The sequence below is a fragment of the Crinia signifera genome, chromosome 6 (assembly GCF_055691185.1).
Source record: "Crinia signifera chromosome 6, ASM5569118v1, whole genome shotgun sequence".
Classification (NCBI taxonomy): Eukaryota; Metazoa; Chordata; class Amphibia; order Anura; family Myobatrachidae; genus Crinia; species Crinia signifera.
In genome coordinates, this window is record NC_139222.1 from 266872154 (window position 1) to 266895272 (window position 23119).

Sequence of the window (23119 nt, forward strand, 5' to 3'; positions counted from 1 at the left end):
AGATGTAGCTTATCTAGACTTTAGTAAAGCTTTTGACACTGTCCCACATCGCAGACTGTTAAATAAACTTGAAAGCTTGGGATTGGATTCTAAGATAGTTGAATGGATAAGAGCGTGGTTGCAGGACAGAAAACAGAGAGTTGTAGTAAACGGAGTACAGTCAAAGAAAGGAAAGGTTACAAGTGGAGTACCCCAGGGATCTGTACTTGGACCGGTGCTTTTTAATAACTTTATTGGTGATATTGCAAATGGAATTGAGGGTAAAATGTGCCTTTTTGCAGATGACACAAAGGTATGCAACAGGGTAGACACACCAGGAGGGGTAAAACAAATGATTGAGGATCTAGGCAGATTAGAGAAATGGTCAAGAGAATGGCAACTACAGTTTAATGTCAAAAAATGCAAAATCATGCACTTGGGTCTTAGAAATCCAAAGACTCAATATAGTATAAATGGCACTATAATGGAAACTACTGAGGAAGAGAGGGATCTAGGTGTCACTATTTCAGGGGACTTAAAAGCAGGTAGGCAATGTAACAAAGCAATGAAGAAGGCAAGTCAGATGCTTGGTTGCATAGGGAGAGGTATCAGCAGTAGAAAGAAAGAAGTAATAATGCCACTGTATAGGTCATTGGTACGACCTCACCTAGAGTATTGTGTTCAGTTCTGGAGGCCATATCTCCAGAAGGATATAAATACATTAGAGACTGTACAAAGAAGAGCAACTAAAATGGTGCATGGCCTACATCACAAAACGTACCAGGAAAGACTAAAAGATCTTAATATGTATACTTTAGAGCAGAGAAGGGAAAGGGGGGACATGATAGAAACTTTCAAATATATCAAGGGCTTTAACAAGGTGCAGGTGGGAGACATTCTTCACAGGAAGAGGAGCAACAGAACACGAGGACATGCACTGAAACTAGAGGGAGGAAGATTCAGGGGAAATGCGAGGAAGAATTTTTTCACAGAAAGAGTAGTAGATAAGTGGAATAGCCTCCCAACAGAGGTGGTAGACGCAAATACAGTAGTACAATTTAAACATGCTTGGGATAGGCATATTGATATCCTTACAAAAAAATAAGGATCAAATATGGTTTGAGGTAACATGTTTAAAAAAAGGGGCAGACTAGATGGGCCAAGTGGTTCTTATCTGCCGTCAAATTCTATGTTTCTATGTTTCTACAGGGCCGTCTTTCCCATTGGGCTGAATGGGCAGTTGCCCAGGGGCCCAAGGATTGTAGGGGCCCAGTCCACTGGGGAAGACGGCACTGCTCTGGGGAATGGCGGTGGGCGGCTGGGATGCGGTCAGCGGCTGTCAGCGGTGGCGGCGGTGATCCAGGCAGCGGGGGGCTGGGATCTTGATGTAGCAATCTGGGCGGCATATGTCGGGGATGCTCCGGGCAGCAGCTGTCAGCGTTGTCCATACAGGCAGTGGCGACTCAGACCTTGCTGTAGCGCTATTTGCCGCCGGGCGGGAAGCGCTGCTGATTCTGAAAATTCTGGCCGGACGTTGATTGGCCGGACGCTCAGCCAATCAGTGTCCGGCCATTCTTTTCAAAATCTGCAGCGCTTCCTGCCCGGCAGCAAATATCGCTACATCAAGTTCTGAGCGAGCTGCCTGGACGGACAACGCTGACAGCTGCTGCCTGGATCCCCACCACACACCGCTACATCAAGCTCCCAGCCCCCCCCCCTGCTGCCTGGATCACCGCCGTCACCGATGAGTCGCCTAGACAGATGCCGCTGACAGCTGCTGCCCGGATCCCCGCCACACAACTCCCAGCCTTCCTCTGCTGCTGCACATAGGTGGGTGGAGGGGGGCCCTAAAAATGATTTTGCCCAGGGGCCCAGTAGATTGTTAAGACGGCCCTGTGTTTCTATGTTTAAATATTAATACTGTTTTCAATTCAGAATCCAGTGTATAATACAGACCAATTTTCGGAGCTGTTACCACTCCCACAGACTCCCGTACTTACTCCAATGCGATGCAGATTGGGAGACTTGAGACTACATCTGGAAACCCCCATCTAGAAATCCTGCGTTTGCCACTGTTATATTATATTGCTGTTATATTATATTTTCACACACACACTAGGGTGGAATTTCTTCTTTAATACTTTGCACTGCCATGTAATAAATAATCATCAAGGGGTATAGTTATCATCGCATGAAAATAAGATTCCCTATTGCCATAATTTGCGGCAATAAGGAACCTTTTATTCGCAAAGATATATAATTTCACTGTCGCTGGGATATGGGCTGCATTGCAAACTCATTACCGCCTGCATTGCCCCCTAAGCTCTGCTGCTGCACATGCACTTACAGCTTCATCCGTAAAAAGCATAATATTCCAAAGGCAGGGATGGGCCATAAAGAAGAGGAAGAAAGTGTCAGTGGAGGCAATTGGTGTATCCATGTTACATGACTATTAAGGGAACAAACCTTTTTTTACCGAAAATGCATATTATTTACATCTCAGCTTCTGACGATTAAAATGATATGCAGCATGACTATATTCTGCATGCACCTGTGGCTGTATCTGCATACCAATTGATCCATCACATTTCTTATTCAGACACAGTACCCAGAATATAGGAATGCCATATATCATTTTAATGTAAAGCCACATAAAAAAGGCGGTCATTGCTACCAAGTCCCGCCATAGCATGGCATGACTAGAAGGGCTGTTTAACATGACCAGATGCAAGTGGACAAATCTGTAATGTTGACATTGGCATTAATCGTGTAGACAGTGATGACATCTTGACATGTTAGATTGTCAACATATCATCGCTGGTGGCCCCTGGTGGCTTACCTGATCCTGCCAGCGGCTTTTTTCCAGGTCATGGCAGTCATATCTGGGCAGTGTCGGTGTAAGGCACCGGAGTGCCCCAGGCGGGGGGGGGGGGAGCTCCGGTGCTCACCCACCCCCCGGCCGCTGTACAGCCACTGTACTGTCGCTGTACAGATGCCGGTGATTGCGGTGGCAGGCTGCCGCAGTGTTCCAGGTGGGGGGGGGGTTGGCAGGGGTGTCGGGTGATGTGGCTGCAGGCCACCAAGTCATTTCCCGGGGGCGTGGGGTGTCAGGTGTTACGGCGACTGCCGCTATGTAATACCAGGTGTAGGGAGGCAGCCGCAAGGGGGGGAGTTGCGGTGCCACTCACCGCCGGTGCCACTCACCTCCATAGGCACCTCCTGCTACAAACTGGTGCCCTCCAGTGGCTGGCACCCAAGGCAAATGCCTAGAGCTGCCTAGTGGTGGCGCCGGCCCTGTATCCGGGTTAGACCTCCAATACTCTGGTGTTTTGGTATTTTTTGCCTGTACGTTACCTCTACACCTACCCCTCCATCTAGTGCCACACCCCAACCTCTGCCTTTCCCCCATGGCCTAAGTCTTACCTCTCTCCGCAGCCTAATCCTGACCCTACTACCACAACCATACCTTAATGTAGATATTCTGGCGTGATGTAGTTATAATCCCGGCGTTCAAAATCTCGACGGCCGAAATCCTGACACTTTCTCCCTCTATGGGTGTCCACGACACCCATAGAGGGAGAATAAATGAGTGTTCCAAGCACAGCGAGCCCACTGCGTGGCGAGCCACGTCCCCCCCCCCCGTCTCTTGATTTCGGCGGTCGGGATTCCGGCGTAGGGATTTCATATCAAATCCATTCTGGCAATGTCGACATTTCACCTGTTAATATTCTGAGAATGTTGACAGGTTGCCTGTAGACATTTTAACAATGTCTAAATAGTATCTGTTGACTACAACCTGCCATACCAATGGCAAAATGTATTAAGCTTCAAAAAGTAATAAAGTGGAGAGTGATAAACAGCCAGCCAATCAGCTCCTACCTGTCATTTTTACCAACCCAGCCTGTAACATGACAGGTAGGAGCTGATTGGCTGGCTGTTTATCACTCTCCATTTATCACTGTTTGAAGCTTGATACATCTGGCCCTACGTGTGTAAATGGAATGCACCCACATACTGTAGGCAGATCTCACATAAAAATGGAAATCTTCCCACTATTACAAAACGTATCTCAGTCTACTGTAAATATTCATACAGTAATAGGATCCCTGGACCAGCTTCGGCCCAGGAGCTCGCATACAGCAGCGCACTCTCATACTGGAAGGCCGGTGATTTGGGAATCAGACAATTCGGATATTTTTGTGCTACGAAACGTAGCAATCCCTTTGCAGGGCTGAGATCGGAGGCGCAGTGCAGGTGTACTATGTAAAACAGTTATTGTTTAATGTATTATCATAGTAGAGGGCTGAGGCTTCAGCTTCCAGTACAATCAGATGCGTATACAGAGGCTTCTGTCCTACCGAATCTCCTTCTTTGTGTCTTCTAACATCTCCAACACATTCTGCGAGTGACATGAAAGGGACGGGGTGAGAGAAGAGATTTTACAGCACTGGATACATTGTGCTGCAGCAGAAGCCGTCATCTCTTTACCTGTCGGTTGAAAGCTTTAGCCATTTTCGCGATGCTTATTCCATACTGCATGAAAAGAGAGAGAGAACCTTATCTGGGAATCCGCTGGGACGGCTGCCGCGCGGAATACAATATCACCCTGCGCTGTATAATACCTCATTTGTGATGCTGCAGTCGGCTCCTCTTTCTATTAGTAAACGGACCAAGCGCTCGTGGTTATTTAATGTTGCAACCTGGAAACCGCAAGAGGGAAAAAATATATAAGTGTAAAAGTCGATGGTAAATGCTGCCTGCCTGCATCTAGTACAGCCTGGCTGGTTACAGGACTCGGGGGTTACTGTACCTGTGCAATGGTATTAATGTAAGACTGAGTACTACAGGTGGCGATGAGCCGCGGCATAGGAGAAGGTCACGCAGAGGTCATACAGCCTTATGTCAGTCATAGTAGCAAATTTACTAAAGATTCTAAAAATGATAGCATACCTCCCAACGTTGGTGGCCAGTGAATCGTGACACATGGCCCATAAATGGGGCAAATCCTCAAAGAATGGGGGTGGAGCTTTGTGTCCTGTCACTATAGGGGTGCTCCCAACACTTTCCAAGATGCTGGGCACACCCGCATGCTCTCCCGGCACTTTGAATAAATGACCCATTGCTCCCCTACGTGGGACGGGTGTGGTATGGCGGTCATACAGGGTGGATCCTGACGGTCAGTATCCCGACATCGGAATCCCAACTGCCGGTGCTCCGACAGGGGGATGAGGGCAAAGAAGCCCCTTGCGGGCTCGGTGGCTTGCTTCGCTCGCCACAGGTTCTGTTCTTCCTCTAGAGGGGTCGTGGACCCCCACAAGGGATAATAGGCCATCAGTTGGGATCCCCCCTGTCGGAGCACTGGCAGTAGGGATTCTGACCGTCAGGATCCCCCTGTCGGGCAGTCATCTGGCACCCAAGTGATACATTGCAGCCCGCGAGGTGAACAACGGGACAGTCCTAGAAAAATGGGACTGACCCGCTGAATGCACGACAGTTAGGAGGTATGGATTGGGGTTTGTGCACCAATGGTAGAGTATGTATGATGCCAAGGAACCAGGGGCATTTCAAGAGAGAGGACCCGGGTGCAGCCTTCGCTGCGGCCCCTTCCTCTCTGACAGCAAGTAGGTCTCTTGTTCCCAAGAACATATCCAGTGTGCATGGTCAAATCACTTGGAAATAGCCGTTGTGGCCATGATTCGAGTGATTTGCGTCTTCGGTGCTGAGATGCCGGTGCGGGACTCCAGAGGGGTAAGTATAATGGGATGGTATTATAGAAACGCCTATGCAAGAAGGAACAATATTCAGTGTTCCTCTCCTTATCTCTAAGTAACAGGCTATATAACAAATCAGGTGTCTCAGAGTAGAAGAACAGGTTCTAACCATACCATCAACGGGGTTTTCCCATCTTTGTCCTTGACATTGACCTCTGCTCCGGCATTAATCAGACTTTGCGCCACCTCTGTATTTCCCGATATTGCAGAAACACGCATCAGTGGAGTCCATTCCAAACACGTATCTTTGATATCAACCTACGAAATAAATACATACTTCAACGGGACTTCAAGTCCAGATAAAACGTGGGCCTCAGTCACACAGGTCATTGTTGGGCTCCTAAGCATGACTGATGTCTTTCTGTAGATGGTTACATACTGGGGACCTTGGATTGCAGAGCAACCCATCTATCTTCTGACATTTAATTAATGATTGGCCATGTCTTCAGCCACCAAAATTAATATGCCACAAAAGTCACCATATTGGGGCGATAACAGTCAAAGGCGGTATGTACTATAGGGACAGGACATGTGTTAATGGGGATGGCCAGATAGGGGTGCAGGTACATTGTGTTTTTTTTTTTTTTCACTTCATATGCTTAAGAGGGAACAGTTGACCATTACTGCGATAAGCTGACAATTCTGCTCCAGAGCTACAGTGAGAAAATTGATGATGCTGATTGGATGGGTCATATTACATTGACCTAATGGGTCTGACCCAGATGTGGCAATGCGGTAGTCCGATATAAGGAGATGCCTCCTGCTTGCAATGACCCATGGTGTCACGCAACCCTGCCATCACAGTTCCTACAAAGAGGCCAGGAAATAGCTGTCTATCAGCCACGGCACTCCCCCCAGAACGGAGGTCACAGCTGCAGACTGTCACTCTGGCAACATCTGCTGGGTAGTGCATGCAACGACACAGGACCCGTACTGTACATGCACAGTATGGGTCCAACACATTCGCAAAGGACCGAACATCAGTACTTTGTCCTATGTGACACAGTTCTGTTTGCATCCGAATTAGGCCCAATATGCTCAGTGCAGAATATTTTCACTCTACACCTTACAGCCTTGGCCACCTATCAGGAAGTGACACCGCAGAGGTTGGGGGTATGAGCAGGAGGATCAATCAAAAAGTCTAAACGATAGATACTGCATCTGATTGGTCCTCCTGCTCACACCTCCTTTCTGCAGCCTATTTACATTGACAACTATTCATTGGCTAAAATGGTCATATAAATTTAATGCACAATCTCCAACAATTGATACAAACTACTGTACTTAACCATAACCCAGAATAACAGCACACAACAGATTCGTATAGGTGAAGTACCTTACAGCCATTGTTAATCATCCACTCAATGACTTTCAGATGACCTCCATCGGCTGCCCAATGCATGGCTGTACATCCACTCCGATCGCGGAGGTCCCAAGGTGTGCCAAGGGTTCTTAGATACTCAACAACATCCAGGTGCCCAGCAAAACATGCCAGCATCAGACTGCGCAAAAAGCAGAATAAGAGTCACAATTTTGAGGCCCTGGACTGGCAAAATTTGCAGCGCCCCCCCCCCCACCACCACCAAGCCTCAGCTCTCACTCCCCCTGGACCCCCACAACTTACCACTGCGATACATCATGTGGGACCCCTAGGTATGACCATGGATGGTCAGGACCACAGCAGCAGCAAAGGGAAGGAATCCGGAGAAGGCAGCCATAGGGGCTTAGCACGGGTGGGATTTTAAATTTTGAGCCAGCCATGGAAAAATCAGAGCGGTCGCAGCTGAATGGCTGCCGGTCTGCCAGCTCCGATTGGCTCCAAATCCAAAATACTTCCAGCACTGACCCTTTATGGCAGCCTGCTGTCTTATCCAATCCACATTGCTGCCATGCAGGTCTGGAGTCCCATCAGTACCCCCCTGATGGAAGCCCAGGTCACAGGTCTGTTGGTGTTAGCAAACACTGAATCTTTAAAGCAGAAGGTTTATGACACCTTTATGGAAAAGCATGTAATAAAGTGTTTGGCAAATCAGCGGATTAGTACTGGGATTTTTGGCGGTATTAGGCAACCTATACTACAGCTTTTGTCCAGACAAGCCGGGCAGGGCCACAAGCGCTGGCAAGCCATTGGTTGCTTAATTCCAATTCATACCAAGAGCAGACAAAGGTCCTGTAAAGAGTTCGGATGAGGAGTCCTATAAGATTTGGGTAAATCTATAAACCAGGCTGATATAAACTCAGTCTAACTGCTATTGTACATGGAAATAACAGAATGGAAGGAGATTTTGAAACTTCTCAACCTAGAACTACTACAGAGTAATATAATATTACGGAATATGGCAGGGTTCTGCTTCTTGGCCTCCGCATAGTTATGGCTGACACAGATAAGGAAGCATAGAAGGTTCACAGCTGCTGTCAGAGAGGTCAAGGTGTAAGCGGTCTGTTAAGTTATTGTAGCTGTGGTACTGAGAGCGCAGAAAACGCCTCCTGCTAGATTGCAGTTTCCTAGAAAGGAAGAGAATTTCCACTGAACCAAACAATTGGATACAGTGATTTGATGAAATGGATGATAAACTTTTCAACACGGGTTATCGTCCAAGGCCTACTGCACTGGAGAACGGCAGAACCTGGGTGATCTAGGGCTGACATAAAGGATCCCTGTCACCATATGTGGTTTACGCATCAATACCGTCCTTTACCTGCCCTATGATGGAATGTGCCAAAGATATATTGGGGTTACCTGAAATAGCCACCCCAAATTATATATATATATATATATATAGCTGCGATGTCCCTGCACCCGCTCACTTGCTGTCAGCTGCCGCGGTGCCGGTATAAAGATAAAATATAAAAGTTCAAAGGATACCGCACCCGCCGGACTTCTTTTAGCAAAATTAACGTCACACTGCAACTGCCATTTATCAGCAACGTTTCGGGATTTTTTATTTATCCCGTCCTCAGGCTATACACACAAACATATAAATGAACATATAATACATTTAAATACCTTCACATTTCGCGCCACACGTCCGGCGTCCGCCTTCCGTCTCTGCCAGCAGCTTCCTGGGTGGGATCTCTCCACCCCTCCCGTCAGCGTGTCAGTGACGTCAGCGGAGACCGGCGTCTGTTGCGAGGTGCAATACAATGTTACTATGGAAACATATACACAAAAGACGTACATCGGTAAAAACATTCAAAATGAGTAATATAAAGAAAAGATGGACTACAGATTCTCTATTCATTTAACACATGATACACTTGCATTCTTATTATGCGTTTTATCCATTCCATTAGAGGACAGCTATTATTGGTTACATAGATTTTTTTCGTTATTATGTTAGAGAAAGATGTTAAGATTGAGCTGGTCGTTCAAACCTTTTGGTTTGACTGTATCTAATGTGAAAATCCATTTGGATTCACATTTCAGTAACTTTAAATGCCTATCCCCTCCTCTGCCATCATCGGCATGTATCTAAAACTTGCCAAGCTATGCTTTGCTTCTGCAAAGTGCTTGGCAAGTGGTTGGTCTCCCCCTTTGCCATTAATTGCTGCTCTAATTGCAGACCTATGTTGTGCCATGCGTTCCTTAAAGGTGCGCATGGTCTTACCAACATAGGCAAGTCCACATGGGCATTTTGCCAAATATACAATGTAAGAGCTAGAACAGGTGAGAGTATGGTTAATGGTGTATTTTTGGCCTGTATGTGGATGGCAAAAATATTTTCCTGTTGTCATATAACTACAGGTTGCACATCCAGTGCACCTGTAACAACCGTTAGTTTTTCTTGTTTTCATTTTACCTTCCTTTAATGACTTGGTCACATCCGAATGTACAAGCCAGTCCCTAATACTCTTGCCTTTTTGGTAGCAATGTCTTATCTGCATTCTTTTTAAGCTCTTAAATTCATCCTGTACTACTGGCCAGTTGTTTCTAGATGTCTCTCTAACAGTTTTAGATGAGGTGTTGTACTTCTGTACCCAGTTTACATTTTGGGTGTCTATTTTGGGGGTCTTACTGATCAGAGTTTCATGCCTGGGGATTGCTTCCACTTTTTCCCGTGCCTTGTTTAATGTTTTTTGATTGTAACCCCTTTGAATAAATTTCCTGTTCATTTCATCCAATGTGGATGAGAGTTGGGCTGGGTCATTGGTAATTCTTTTTGCCCTTAAAAATTGGGAAAAGGGTAGGCTATTGATGGTATTGCTTGGGTGGAAACTATCTGCTCTTAAAATTGTATTTTTATCAGTAGGCTTCGTATATAAGCTTGTACTGATTTTGTTATTCGCCACCTTTATTTTAACATCTAAGTATACAATTTCTTCCAGGCTCATGGTATGAGTGTATTTGATAGGACAATCAGCATTATTGATCTCTTCCAACACATTCTGAAACTCATCAAAACTGCCACGCCATAGCAATATGACATCGTCTATATACCTCTTATAGTACAATATCTTATCTCTCATATCTCTGTTCAGGAAAAATCTCTTGTCTATATGTGTCATGTAACCATTGGCATAGGTAGGTGAGACATTCGACCCCATTGATACACCAGTTTTCTGGAGATAATACTTGCCGTTAAAGAAAAAATAATTTCTCTCCAAAATTAATCTCAACAAATGCATAAAGAAATTAACATTAGGACCCACATATAGGGGATTATCACTGATAAGGTCTTGGATGGCAGACAGACCTTCCCCATGGGGAATATTGGTATACAAACTGGTGATGTCCAGAGTCACCAACCAGGTGTTGTCCGGAACATCACCAAATTTGTCCAATGAAACCAACAGGTCAGTGGTATCCCTCAGATATGTCTCCCCCGCCTGGACGCACGGCTGTAGGAAAAAGTCCAGATATTTAGAGATGTTATTATAAAGTGACTCTCGTGCCGACACAATTGGTCGACCAGGCGGGTTTGACATATCCTTGTGGATTTTAGGCAATGTGTACAATAGGGGTACACGTGGCTGATCGATCTTCAAAAACTGATAAATTTCTTGCTCAATAATTTTATTTTCTTTAGCCTCTTGGAGGACTACATCAATCTCCTTTTTGAATTGATCTGTAGGATCGCCACTTAACAAAGTATAGACATTTTTATTGTCCAATTGTTTGTAGATCTCTTTACAGTATTTTTCTATGTCCAAAACGACAATTGCGCCCCCTTTGTCCGCGGGTCTTATGCATATGTCATTATAACCACTTAGGTTCTTAAGTGCGGTCCATTGTTCCTGATTCAGATTATTTCTTTGGGTCTTGTTTGCAAAGGCCTCATTTTTTACTTGGACATTAGTGGTCTTCATAAATGCTGTAATTGCTGCATTATTGGAATGCGGAAAAAAAATTGGATTTAATTTTGAATTTTGATGGTTCTTTTGTATTCGATGGTTTCCCTTCGAAGAACTCGCGGAGATGTAGTTGTCTCTGTATGTTCAGCTGGTCAAGCTGCCAATCAAATGGTTTGAAGTGTGTGGTAGGTACATATCCTAGCCCTTTATTCAATACCTCCATTTCCACGGGTGTCAGTTCTCTTTGTGACAGATTGTAAACTACTTGATGTTCTTCCGGCCCCGACTCGTCCCTCTTCCTCCACTTTTTGCCTCCCCGTCTTGTGCGTTTGCTTTTGTTCCGCGTCCAGCGCGGGTTCTTGCGCCTAAAGGGGGCTTATTATAAGTTGAGGGTCCTTCACGTGCATCACTCATGTCGTCATATGAGGATGATTGGGGATCACTTGAGTCTTGCCGATATCTATGATGTTGTTTTTTGTACTGACCCCGCCTCCATTGGGGTTTGTCACGGTTACCTGATAACCATCTATAGACACTCAGTTCTTCATAGTCTCTATTGACAGTTTCAAATTTTTGCTTCTTAAAAGCAACTAGTTCTTTCTTATAGGTTTGCACCTGTCCATTTAGTTTCTCCAACCATTTGCCGGGCATCTCTTGTGCTATGGTTGCCTGATTGTCACGTTCAAACGCAGAGATTTTCTCTTGTGTAGCCTTTAATTCTCGCGCTGATTCTTCGACCACCAAGGTCATCATGTCTAGGGAACATTTGTTAAGGATCGCGATCCAGCGACGAACAAAATCTTTATTATGTCTCCCAATAGTGGGCATGTTGCGTACTCTGAACCCTCTAGGGATTTTCTTTTCCCTTATATACTCTGAGAGGGTAATCCCATGGAGGAGAAAGTCCGTCTCTTTTTTTCTCAATCTCAGGAGTGTATTGTGGATCTCCTCATGTGTGGTTCCACCTGCAGCATCTCAATCTTTCTTTGAATAGTGCTGCCTCCATCTCATTTTCAGAGAAACTGAACAATTCTCCTACTGGGACATCTGTCCAAGTAAATCCACTTGCTTGATCCATCCTACTGTGGAATGTATACACACGCAGATATATGCAGGTGATTGTATAAATATCTGCTGTTTGCAGAAAAAGCTTTTTTCATATGCACTTTAGTGAATTATCTGTGTCCTCCTCCGAAATGGAACAGCTGCTCTCACCAGCGCTCTGCTTCGGGTATATCCAGTTAAAACATCGTAAGCGTGAGGTACTGTCTTACTTGGTAGCGGTGCAGTAGGGGGGAGTGAGGGTGACCTCCTCAGACGATGTCCGGGATTCCCACCTCCAATATAGCTGCGATGTCCCTGCACCCGCTCACTTGCTGTCAGCTGCCGCGGTGCCGGTATAAAGATAAAATATAAGAAGTCCGGCGGGTGCGGTATCCTTTGAACTTTTATATTTTATCTTTATACCGGCACCGCGGCAGCTGACAGCAAGTGAGCGGGTGCAGGGACATCGCAGCTATATTGGAGGTGGGAATCCCGGACATCGTCTGAGGAGGTCACCCTCACTCCCCCCTACTGCACCGCTACCAAGTAAGACAGTACCTCACGCTTACGATGTTTTAACTGGATATACCCGAAGCAGAGCGCTGGTGAGAGCAGTTGTTCCATTTCGGAGGAGGACACAGATAATTCACTAAAGTGCATATGAAAAAAGCTTTTTCTGCAAACAGCAGATATTTATACAATCACCTGCATATATCTGCGTGTGTATACATTCCACAGTAGGATGGATCAAGCAAGTGGATTTACTTGGACAGATGTCCCAGTAGGAGAATTGTTCAGTTTCTCTGAAAATGAGATGGAGGCAGCACTATTCAAAGAAAGATTAAGAGATGCTGCAGGTGGAACCACACATGAGGAGATCCACAATACACTCCTGAGATTGAGAAAAAAAGAGACGGACTTTCTCCTCCATGGGATTACCCTCTCAGAGTATATAAGGGAAAAGAAAATCCCTAGAGGGTTCAGAGTACGCAACATGCCCACTATTGGGAGACATAATAAAGATTTTGTTCGTCGCTGGATCGCGATCCTTAACAAATGTTCCCTAGACATGATGACCTTGGTGGTCGAAGAATCAGCGCGAGAATTAAAGGCTACACAAGAGAAAATCTCTGCGTTTGAACGTGACAATCAGGCAACCATAGCACAAGAGATGCCCGGCAAATGGTTGGAGAAACTAAATGGACAGGTGCAAACCTATAAGAAAGAACTAGTTGCTTTTAAGAAGCAAAAATTTGAAACTGTCAATAGAGACTATGAAGAACTGAGTGTCTATAGATGGTTATCAGGTAACCGTGACAAACCCCAATGGAGGCGGGGTCAGTACAAAAAACAACATCATAGATATCGGCAAGACTCAAGTGATCCCCAATCATCCTCATATGACGACATGAGTGATGCACGTGAAGGACCCTCAACTTATAATAAGCCCCCTTTAGGCGCAAGAACCCGCGCTGGACGCGGAACAAAAGCAAACGCACAAGACGGGGAGGCAAAAAGTGGAGGAAGAGGGACGAGTCGGGGCCGGAAGAACATCAAGTAGTTTACAATCTGTCACAAAGAGAACTGACACCCGTGGAAATGGAGGTATTGAATAAAGGGCTAGGATATGTACCTACCACACACTTCAAACCATTTGATTGGCAGCTTGACCAGCTGAACATACAGAGACAACTACATCTCCGCGAGTTCTTCGAAGGGAAACCATCGAATACAAAAGAACCATCAAAATTCAAAATTAAATCCAATTTTTTTCCGCATTCCAATAATGCAGCAATTACAGCATTTATGAAGACCACTAATGTCCAAGTAAAAAATGAGGCCTTTGCAAACAAGACCCAAAGAAATAATCTGAATCAGGAACAATGGACCGCACTTAAGAACCTAAGTGGTTATAATGACATATGCATAAGACCCGCGGACAAAGGGGGCGCAATTGTCGTTTTGGACATAGAAAAATACTGTAAAGAGATCTACAAACAATTGGACAATAAAAATGTCTATACTTTGTTAAGTGGCGATCCTACAGATCAATTCAAAAAGGAGATTGATGTAGTCCTCCAAGAGGCTAAAGAAAATAAAATTATTGAGCAAGAAATTTATCAGTTTTTGAAGATCGATCAGCCACGTGTACCCCTATTGTACACATTGCCTAAAATCCACAAGGATATGTCAAACCCGCCTGGTCGACCAATTGTGTCGGCACGAGAGTCACTTTATAATAACATCTCTAAATATCTGGACTTTTTCCTACAGCCGTGCGTCCAGGCGGGGGAGACATATCTGAGGGATACCACTGACCTGTTGGTTTCATTGGACAAATTTGGTGATGTTCCGGACAACACCTGGTTGGTGACTCTGGACATCACCAGTTTGTATACCAATATTCCCCATGGGGAAGGTCTGTCTGCCATCCAAGACCTTATCAGTGATAATCCCCTATATGTGGGTCCTAATGTTAATTTCTTTATGCATTTGTTGAGATTAATTTTGGAGAGAAATTATTTTTACTTTAACGGCAAGTATTATCTCCAGAAAACTGGTGTATCAATGGGGTCGAATGTCTCACCTACCTATGCCAATGGTTACATGACACATATAGACAAGAGATTTTTCCTGAACAGAGATATGAGAGATAAGATATTGTACTATAAGAGGTATATAGACGATGTCATATTGCTATGGCGTGGCAGTTTTGATGAGTTTCAGAATGTGTTGGAAGAGATCAATAATGCTGATTGTCCTATCAAATACACTCATACCATGAGCCTGGAAGAAATTGTATACTTAGATGTTAAAATAAAGGTGGCGAATAACAAAATCAGTACAAGCTTATATACGAAGCCTACTGATAAAAATACAATTTTAAGAGCAGATAGTTTCCACCCAAGCAATACCATCAATAGCCTACCCTTTTCCCAATTTTTAAGGGCAAAAAGAATTACCAATGACCCAGCCCAACTCTCATCCACATTGGATGAAATGAACAGGAAATTTATTCAAAGGGGTTACAATCAAAAAACATTAAACAAGGCACGGGAAAAAGTGGAAGCAATCCCCAGGCATGAAACTCTGATCAGTAAGACCCCCAAAATAGACACCCAAAATGTAAACTGGGTACAGAAGTACAACACCTCATCTAAAACTGTTAGAGAGACATCTAGAAACAACTGGCCAGTAGTACAGGATGAATTTAAGAGCTTAAAAAGAATGCAGATAAGACATTGCTACCAAAAAGGCAAGAGTATTAGGGACTGGCTTGTACATTCGGATGTGACCAAGTCATTAAAGGAAGGTAAAATGAAAACAAGAAAAACTAACGGTTGTTACAGGTGCACTGGATGTGCAACCTGTAGTTATATGACAACAGGAAAATATTTTTGCCATCCACATACAGGCCAAAAATACACCATTAACCATACTCTCACCTGTTCTAGCTCTTACATTGTATATTTGGCAAAATGCCCATGTGGACTTGCCTATGTTGGTAAGACCATGCGCACCTTTAAGGAACGCATGGCACAACATAGGTCTGCAATTAGAGCAGCAATTAATGGCAAAGGGGGAAACCAACCACTTGCCAAGCACTTTGCAGAAGCAAAGCATAGCTTGGCAAGTTTTAGATACATGCCGATGATGGCAGAGGAGGGGATAGGCATTTAAAGTTACTGAAATGTGAATCCAAATGGATTTTCACATTAGATACAGTCAAACCAAAAGGTTTGAACGACCAGCTCAATCTTAACATCTTTCTCTAACATAATAACGAAAAAAATCTATGTAACCAATAATAGCTGTCCTCTAATGGAATGGATAAAACGCATAATAAGAATGCAAGTGTATCATGTGTTAAATGAATAGAGAATCTGTAGTCCATCTTTTCTTTATATTACTCATTTTGAATGTTTTTACCGATGTACGTCTTTTGTGTATATGTTTCCATAGTAACATTGTATTGCACCTCGCAACAGACGCCGGTCTCCGCTGACGTCACTGACACGCTGACGGGAGGGGTGGAGAGATCCCACCCAGGAAGCTGCTGGCAGAGACGGAAGGCGGACGCCGGACGTGTGGCGCGAAATGTGAAGGTATTTAAATGTATTATATGTTCATTTATATGTTTGTGTGTATAGCCTGAGGACGGGATAAATAAAAAATCCCGAAACGTTGCTGATAAATGGCAGTTGCAGTGTGACGTTAATTTTGCTAAAAGAAGTCCGGCGGGTGCGGTATCCTTTGAACTTTTATATATATATATATATATATATATATATATATATAAAAGTATATATTATTTATATATATAAAGTAGATTGCCAGGTGCCTTCCTTGGGGATGAGAATATGGTGCTTTAACAGGCGTACTATTGGACTGTAAGAATAAGGGATACCAGGCTCCCAGATGTCTTCAACGTTTCGATTCATTCATTCGTCTTAAGGAACAAGTCCAAAGGTTACAAACATGCAGTTTAAATAGACAGAGCAGAAAACCATGTGACCAAGAAAATGTGTTGTGCAAGGTGATGATGTCATAATTGGCAGACAGATCAGCTGTGTGTCCAGCCGCTAGAAGAGGGCGCACGAGATGCTCGCGCCCCCGTTCTGATGGAGCCCTCCGCCGGCTCCCCCGTAGCTACCCACACCCCCCACCCGTCTCCCTGAAGCGGAGATGGGCAGGGTAACCACTCCCGTTGCCGTGCTGACGGGGATGTGAGAATGATGGAGCTCCTGTCCGCCAACCTGCGCCAGCTCAGGAGATCTGGCGATAGTTCAGGCTGGCTGACAGGTGCTCCATCTGTGTCTGTTTGTATATATATATATATATATATATATATCAGTATAAATAACAGCAAATGCGGACCGTGACTCGTCATTGATCCTGATAACAGTATTCAGACTATGGTAAAAGCGATATGTAACATTATACTGTATGCAGAATTGGTCTATTCCCTGGATGTGAGCGCATTGGGGTACAGCACATGTACTAGCTCTGCTAGAATTGATGATGTGAATGACACCTGTGATGAGCATTCAGATTGCTGGTAAATACTTTGATTGGTTCCTGTGTTGGCGTTGCTGTTTTCCTGCCTGACATGAGGCCAGCGAGGCGGGGAACACTGCAGCTATGATAATAAGCAGCTGTTCATCTTCACTCTATGGATCTTCCTTCATTCAGTGCCACAATCTTATTTGCATTTGTTACTGTGGATCCCTGCAGCAGATCCTGGCACTGTGACAGCGCAGCAAATGCACAGTTGTTATTCTGTGACCTACAGTGTGGTTAGTCAGCGTTCTATCCAGGATTGTATGGCACTGTGGAATAGATGTGGTATCTAGAACATACCTGCTCTCGCCAAAGTTGTGGGACACTACCGACTTTTGGGGTAATCCCCTGCAGCCCTGGAGAGTGACCAGATATTTGGTAATCATGCCCACTTCCATTGGGAAACAGGCAGGACGGGGAGAGAACAGAGGGAATTGCGGCTCCGTTTTCATGGGGCAAGACTAACTCACAAAAAATCATTTAATTTACCCCCACGTCTTACTCAATGGCCACTATGGGGTGGGGCCTAATGATGTGTTAGCCCCCACCCTGTACTAGCTGACTAACTAGATACATGAACTAATGCTGGATCCGTAATCACAAACTGCCCAGATACATGAACTAACGCTGGTTCTGTAGTCACGGACTGCCTAGAGACAAGAACTAACGCTGTACCTGTAATTACTGACTGCCCACAGCCAGGAACTAACACTGTACATAAAATCACCGACTGCCCAGAGCCAGGAACTAACGCTGTACCTGTAATCACCGACTGCCCAGAGCCAGGAACTAACGCTGTACCTGTAATCACTGACTGCCCAGAACAGGAACTAACACCTTACCTATAATCACCGACTGCCCAGAGCCAGGAACTAACACCTTACCTGTAATCACCGACTGCCCAGAGCCAGGAACTAACGCTGTACCTGTAATCACTGACTGCCCAGAACAGGAACTAACACCTTACCTATAATCACTGACTGCGAGAACCAGGAACTAAGGCTGTACCTGTAATCACTGACTACCCAGAGCCAGGAACTAACACATTACCTGTAATCACTGACTGCCCAGAGCCAGGAACTAACACCTTACCTGTAATCACTGACTACCCAGAGCCAGGAACTAACACCTTACCTGTAATCACTGACTACCCAGAGCCAGGAACTAACACCTTACCTGTAATCACTGACTACCCAGAGCCAGGAACAAATGCTGTACCTGTAATCACTGACTGCCCAGAGCCAGGAACTAACGCTGTACCTGTAATCACTGACTGCCCAGAGCCAGGAACTAACGCTGTACCTGTAATCACTGACTGCCCAGAGTCAGGCACTAACACCTTACCTGTAATCACTGACTACCCAGAGCCAGGAACAAATGCTGTACCTGTAATCACTGACTGCCCAGAGCCAGGAACTAACGCTGTACCTGTAATCACTGACTGCCCAGAGCCAGGAACTAACGCTGTACCTGTAATCACTGACTGCCCAGAGTCAGGCACTAACGCTGTACCTGTAATCACTGACTGCCCAGAGCCAGGAACTATTACCTTACCTGTAATCACCGACTGCCCAGAGCCAGGAACTAACACCTTACCTGTAATCACTGACTACCCAGAGCCAGGAACTAACACCTTACCTGTAATCACTGACTACCCAGAGCCAGGAACTAACACCTTACCTGTAATCACTGACTGCCCAGAGCCAGGAACTAACACCTTACCTGTAATCACTGACTACCCAGAGCCAGGAACTAACACCTTACCTGTAATCACTGACTACCCAGAGCCAGGAACAAATGCTGTACCTGTAATCACTGACTGCCCAGAGCCAGGAACTAACGCTGTACCTGTAATCACTGACTGCCCAGAGCCAGGAACTAACGCTGTACCTGTAATCACTGACTGCCCAGAGTCAGGCACTAACACCTTACCTGTAATCACTGACTGCCCAGAACAGGAACTAACACCTTACCTGTAATCACTGACTGCCCAGAAAACTCGGAGTTTGTATGCTGCCCCCTCTTGTGACCCCCATGTCACTAAGACTATTAAACAAGCCTGACATTTGCTTAATAATATACGGGATGTAGTGGGCATCCCAACGGATGGGATGCTGGAGGGCAGATGACTGGCACTGGAATCAGGACCCCCGTGAGAATGTTGCCCCCTCAATCCCGAAAGCCGACACCCCGAATATAAGTATGCCGTGGGAGGGTTATGCTGTAGAATGATAGGTTTGGGCGCTGGGTTTTTCAGCTCTTAAAATTGGTGACTGTACTGAGGAAACTAGAACTTACTGCCAGCCAGAAGAGTCGTCTTGCAGCAGTACATATGTGTGCAGCGTGTTCCCTGTAGCCGGTTACTGGAATAATATTGGCTGGAGATGAGAGAGCGACGAGCGATGTCTCTGTTGGCCGGGCTCGCTGTCACTTGTTTATACAACACCTTACGGGGAATAATCGCTGAGGACACATGACTGGCCATTACTGTGAACTATACACACACTGCAGCTCTGAGGGGGGAGCCAGCTGCCTGCTGCGTTCACACTGCTGTAACTCAGCCTCCCCTCAGCATATGTAGGAGGAAAGGTGAGGATGCTTCATATATACACAAGCCGCTGTCCGGTCACACTGTCCTCACACATTACAGGCTGCCCGTCACCTGCAGTGCAGCCAGACACATGGCTGATTATTAATAGAGCACATGGAATATGCTCATTTTACCCCTACCTCCTCTGCACACCCTATTCCCCCCCCCCTCCCCCCCGGGTGCTTAACCTTCCCTTAACCCTTTGAGTGCCAAGGGAATTTGTCAAAATTCGCAGCAAATTCGCATATTTAATGAGATGCTAATTCACGGCAAAAAAGTGCGATTTGGTTCAATAAGGTGCAATTTTTAGTCATGAAAATGTGGGAATTTGAGGACATATGCGATTTTGTTTTAAAAAATTAAAAAAATATGTCGTGGGGTCCCCCCCCCCTCCTGAGCATAACCAGCCCCGGGCTCATTGAGCCGGACCTGGTTCCAAAAATACGGGGGACAAATAGCGTAGGGGGTCCCCTGTATTTCTGAAACCAGCCCCAGACTCTTGGACCGGTCCTGGTTCCAAATATACGGGGGACAAAAAAACTGGGGGTCTCCCGTATTTTGGAACCAGCACTGGGCTCCAACAGCCCGTGGTGTCATGCCACAGCCGGGGGACACTTTTTACATAAGGTCTCCCGGCCGTATCATGCTCACCGTGGCTGGTCAGCCCTGGACAGGGTACCTTGGGGAGTGCGGATGCGGACCCCCCCCTCCTTCCCCCAGGAAGCCCGGGGCTGTCACCGGCATCCATGGGTGGTGGACGCCAGCCTGATACGGTAAAATCACACAAAAAAACACCATTCCTTTTTACAGGTGAACTACAAGTCCCTCCCCCGCATGCTGGGACTACCACAAGTCCCAGCATGCGGGGCATTAATGAGTATGAGAGATGTTTTTTGTGCCATTGGTTCCTAAGACCCCAAGCATTTGCACTTGTTCTCAGGTTTGTTTGAGTTTTGGTATTGCCTACCGACACTGTCTGATCTATATAGTCACATTCACCAGCAGTGACCTCATTCACCACCATTAAACGCATTGAGATCAGTGGAGTGCCATCACATGTAATGTGTCAATTATACATTACAAGACAACACAAGGGCGCTCACTAATACCACATACCTGTTCTTCCCACTGCCGTTTACCTGGCTGATATCTGCGCCGTGTTCTACTAGTAACTGCACCAGCCTAGAACATACAATAGCACAAGATCAAATAGTCCAGACTATCACCAAATATCATCAAAGAGGGATAATGCTGAAGATATACACATATATATATATATATATATATATATATATACACACACACTTCCATACTTTATGCTTCTTACAATATATAACACTAATGAAAGATCTAAGAAGAGAACAGAGGATTTGATGACTGAGATCAGATGGATGAACGTCAGAGCCAGACAATCCATTATAGGTTCCCCCCTCCGGCTCAGTGCGTACCGAGGGTCGGCATTGCACTAACCAGATTTTTTACAAGCAGAGATGGAAACAGGGCCCCAAATCACGAGTTGCCTAGATCCCCATGAGGTATTAATCAGGATGTCAGGGGGCGTGGCCTTACCAAGAGTGTGGCCACACCCCCTTACAAAACAATTATATTTAGTAAATAGTAATTGCAGGGCCGTGAAGTGGGTGCATCAGTATCTTACCTTGTTGAGATGACAAGTGGGTTCCTCCTCCTGGACGGCGCCATCTTGCCAGTGATATTTGGGAAGATGACGGGTGTGCACTAGAGAGCAAAGACACAGAACCATAGTCTGTGCCTTCAATGTGCAGCATCTTTCCAAAGATGTCACGATGAGGGACAAGTATACAGGTCCCTCGCTCAAGCCCATTGCAGAATAATTAGTAGTTGCAACACCCCCCCCCCCCACCCCACACTTGTCACCCATATCCCGGGAGCGCTACAGTTGGCCCAGGAGATTTATGGATTAGCCGGGTGGGAGCTGGGCGAGCTCCCCTCTCTGTCCTGGCCCAGGTGTCAAGTCCCATCAGTAGAGTAAAGAGATCGGTAAAGATATCATACACATGGGGGGCGGGGGGATTTACTAAGATGGGAGTTCTATTTAACAATAGACATTGCTATGGGCAACCAATCAGACACTATCTATTATCTTCTACAATGTGCTTAATAAATAAGTAGATTTTGATTGGTTGCCACATCTCATGTGAAACAGGACTCCCCACCCAACAGGACTCCCATCTCCCATCAAATTTTCCCCATAGGCCCTTATTCAGATCGCTACAATCTGACCCGTGCAGGGACCGAAGCGAATGTCCCAAACCTGCCTAGCCAATGGATCACCGTCACCGCCATTCGCACGCCGTATTTGGCTGGTCAGCATGCGAACAGATGTTTTACGTGAACATCCATTCGGATGCTTGCGGGAACCTCCCCCATCGCTGATGCGGAAAGCGCTCGCCCACGCAGTATGCAGTAGTGGTCAGCAACCACTCGTACATATGAGAAGAAAAGCAGGGATATGGGCGGGCAGCTGACATCCGGTTACATCAGCTGTCCGCCCCCCACACGCACGTCACAACCGCATTTCCATACGCACGCCCTGCCTTTTAATGAGAACGCACCTGAAACGCAGGGCGGGGTAATGACCCTGATCAGGCAGCAACGCCCCTCTCCACCCCCTGCTCGGAAGACCAGGAGCGAGCACTCAGCAACCGGACTTCTTGCCAAGTTCGATCGCTCCCCTGCGTACAGACATGCGCAGAAATGGTACATCGGTACACTGGCTGAATTCATGTAGTTAGACTGCTTCGAAAACGTCCTAAAATCGCCCCGTGTGTAGGCCCCATTAGGGGCGGATGTATTCAGCATGGTAAAGTGATAAAGTGGAAGGTAATAACGCACTAGACAATCAGGTCCTACTGTAACTGTCATATTTTAAACAGAGCTGATTGGCTAGTGCAGGGGTTTAAAACCTGTGGCTCTTGAGCCACATGTGACTCTTTTCTTAATAAAATGCAGCTCCCGCACCCGTGACACTGACGCTTGCCTCCTCTGACTGTGGCACGGTCAGAGGAGGCAAGCGGCAGTGCTGCGGGTGCGGGAAACAGTACACAGCTGGGTAGCATACAATCACTGTGGTTTCTATTAACATCCACCGTCAGCTCTTCCATCTGCCCCCCACCGTGCTGACAAGAGGGCTGGGTTTGCCTTTCCCATTTTAGCAAACCCAGCTCTCTTGCTTGTTTGTAATTAAATAGGAGATGCCAGGGAGAACCCTTTTAGCAGCCATCTTTATTTCTGCCCCCCACCCCCCTGATGGTGCTAACCCTGTGGGAATTTGGGAGGTTTTAAAATAGCTTGCGCAGGTCAGCTCAGTGTGTTAGTCGCTATCCGGGGCTGAGAGGTAATA

The 23119-nt window shown here is 45.9% G+C and overlaps 1 protein-coding gene across 1 annotated transcript in view; it reads right to left on the reverse strand.

The window, feature by feature from the left end:
• Positions 1 to 2100: 2100 nt before the first annotated feature.
• The window catches only part of FANK1 (fibronectin type III and ankyrin repeat domains 1), an 82759-nt gene continuing 61740 nt past the window's right edge, over positions 2101 to 23119 (reverse strand). Inside the window, exons 6-11 of the mRNA XM_083149529.1 lie at positions 20854 to 20919; positions 7087 to 7252; positions 5865 to 6008; positions 4602 to 4679; positions 4468 to 4512; positions 2101 to 4378 (exon numbers count right to left, since the gene is read on the reverse strand). Coding sequence (XP_083005655.1) covers positions 4334 to 4378; positions 4468 to 4512; positions 4602 to 4679; positions 5865 to 6008; positions 7087 to 7252; positions 20854 to 20919 — 544 coding nt within the window. The 3' untranslated portion in view covers positions 2101 to 4333. The remainder of the gene's footprint in view (positions 4379 to 4467; positions 4513 to 4601; positions 4680 to 5864; positions 6009 to 7086; positions 7253 to 20853; positions 20920 to 23119) is intronic.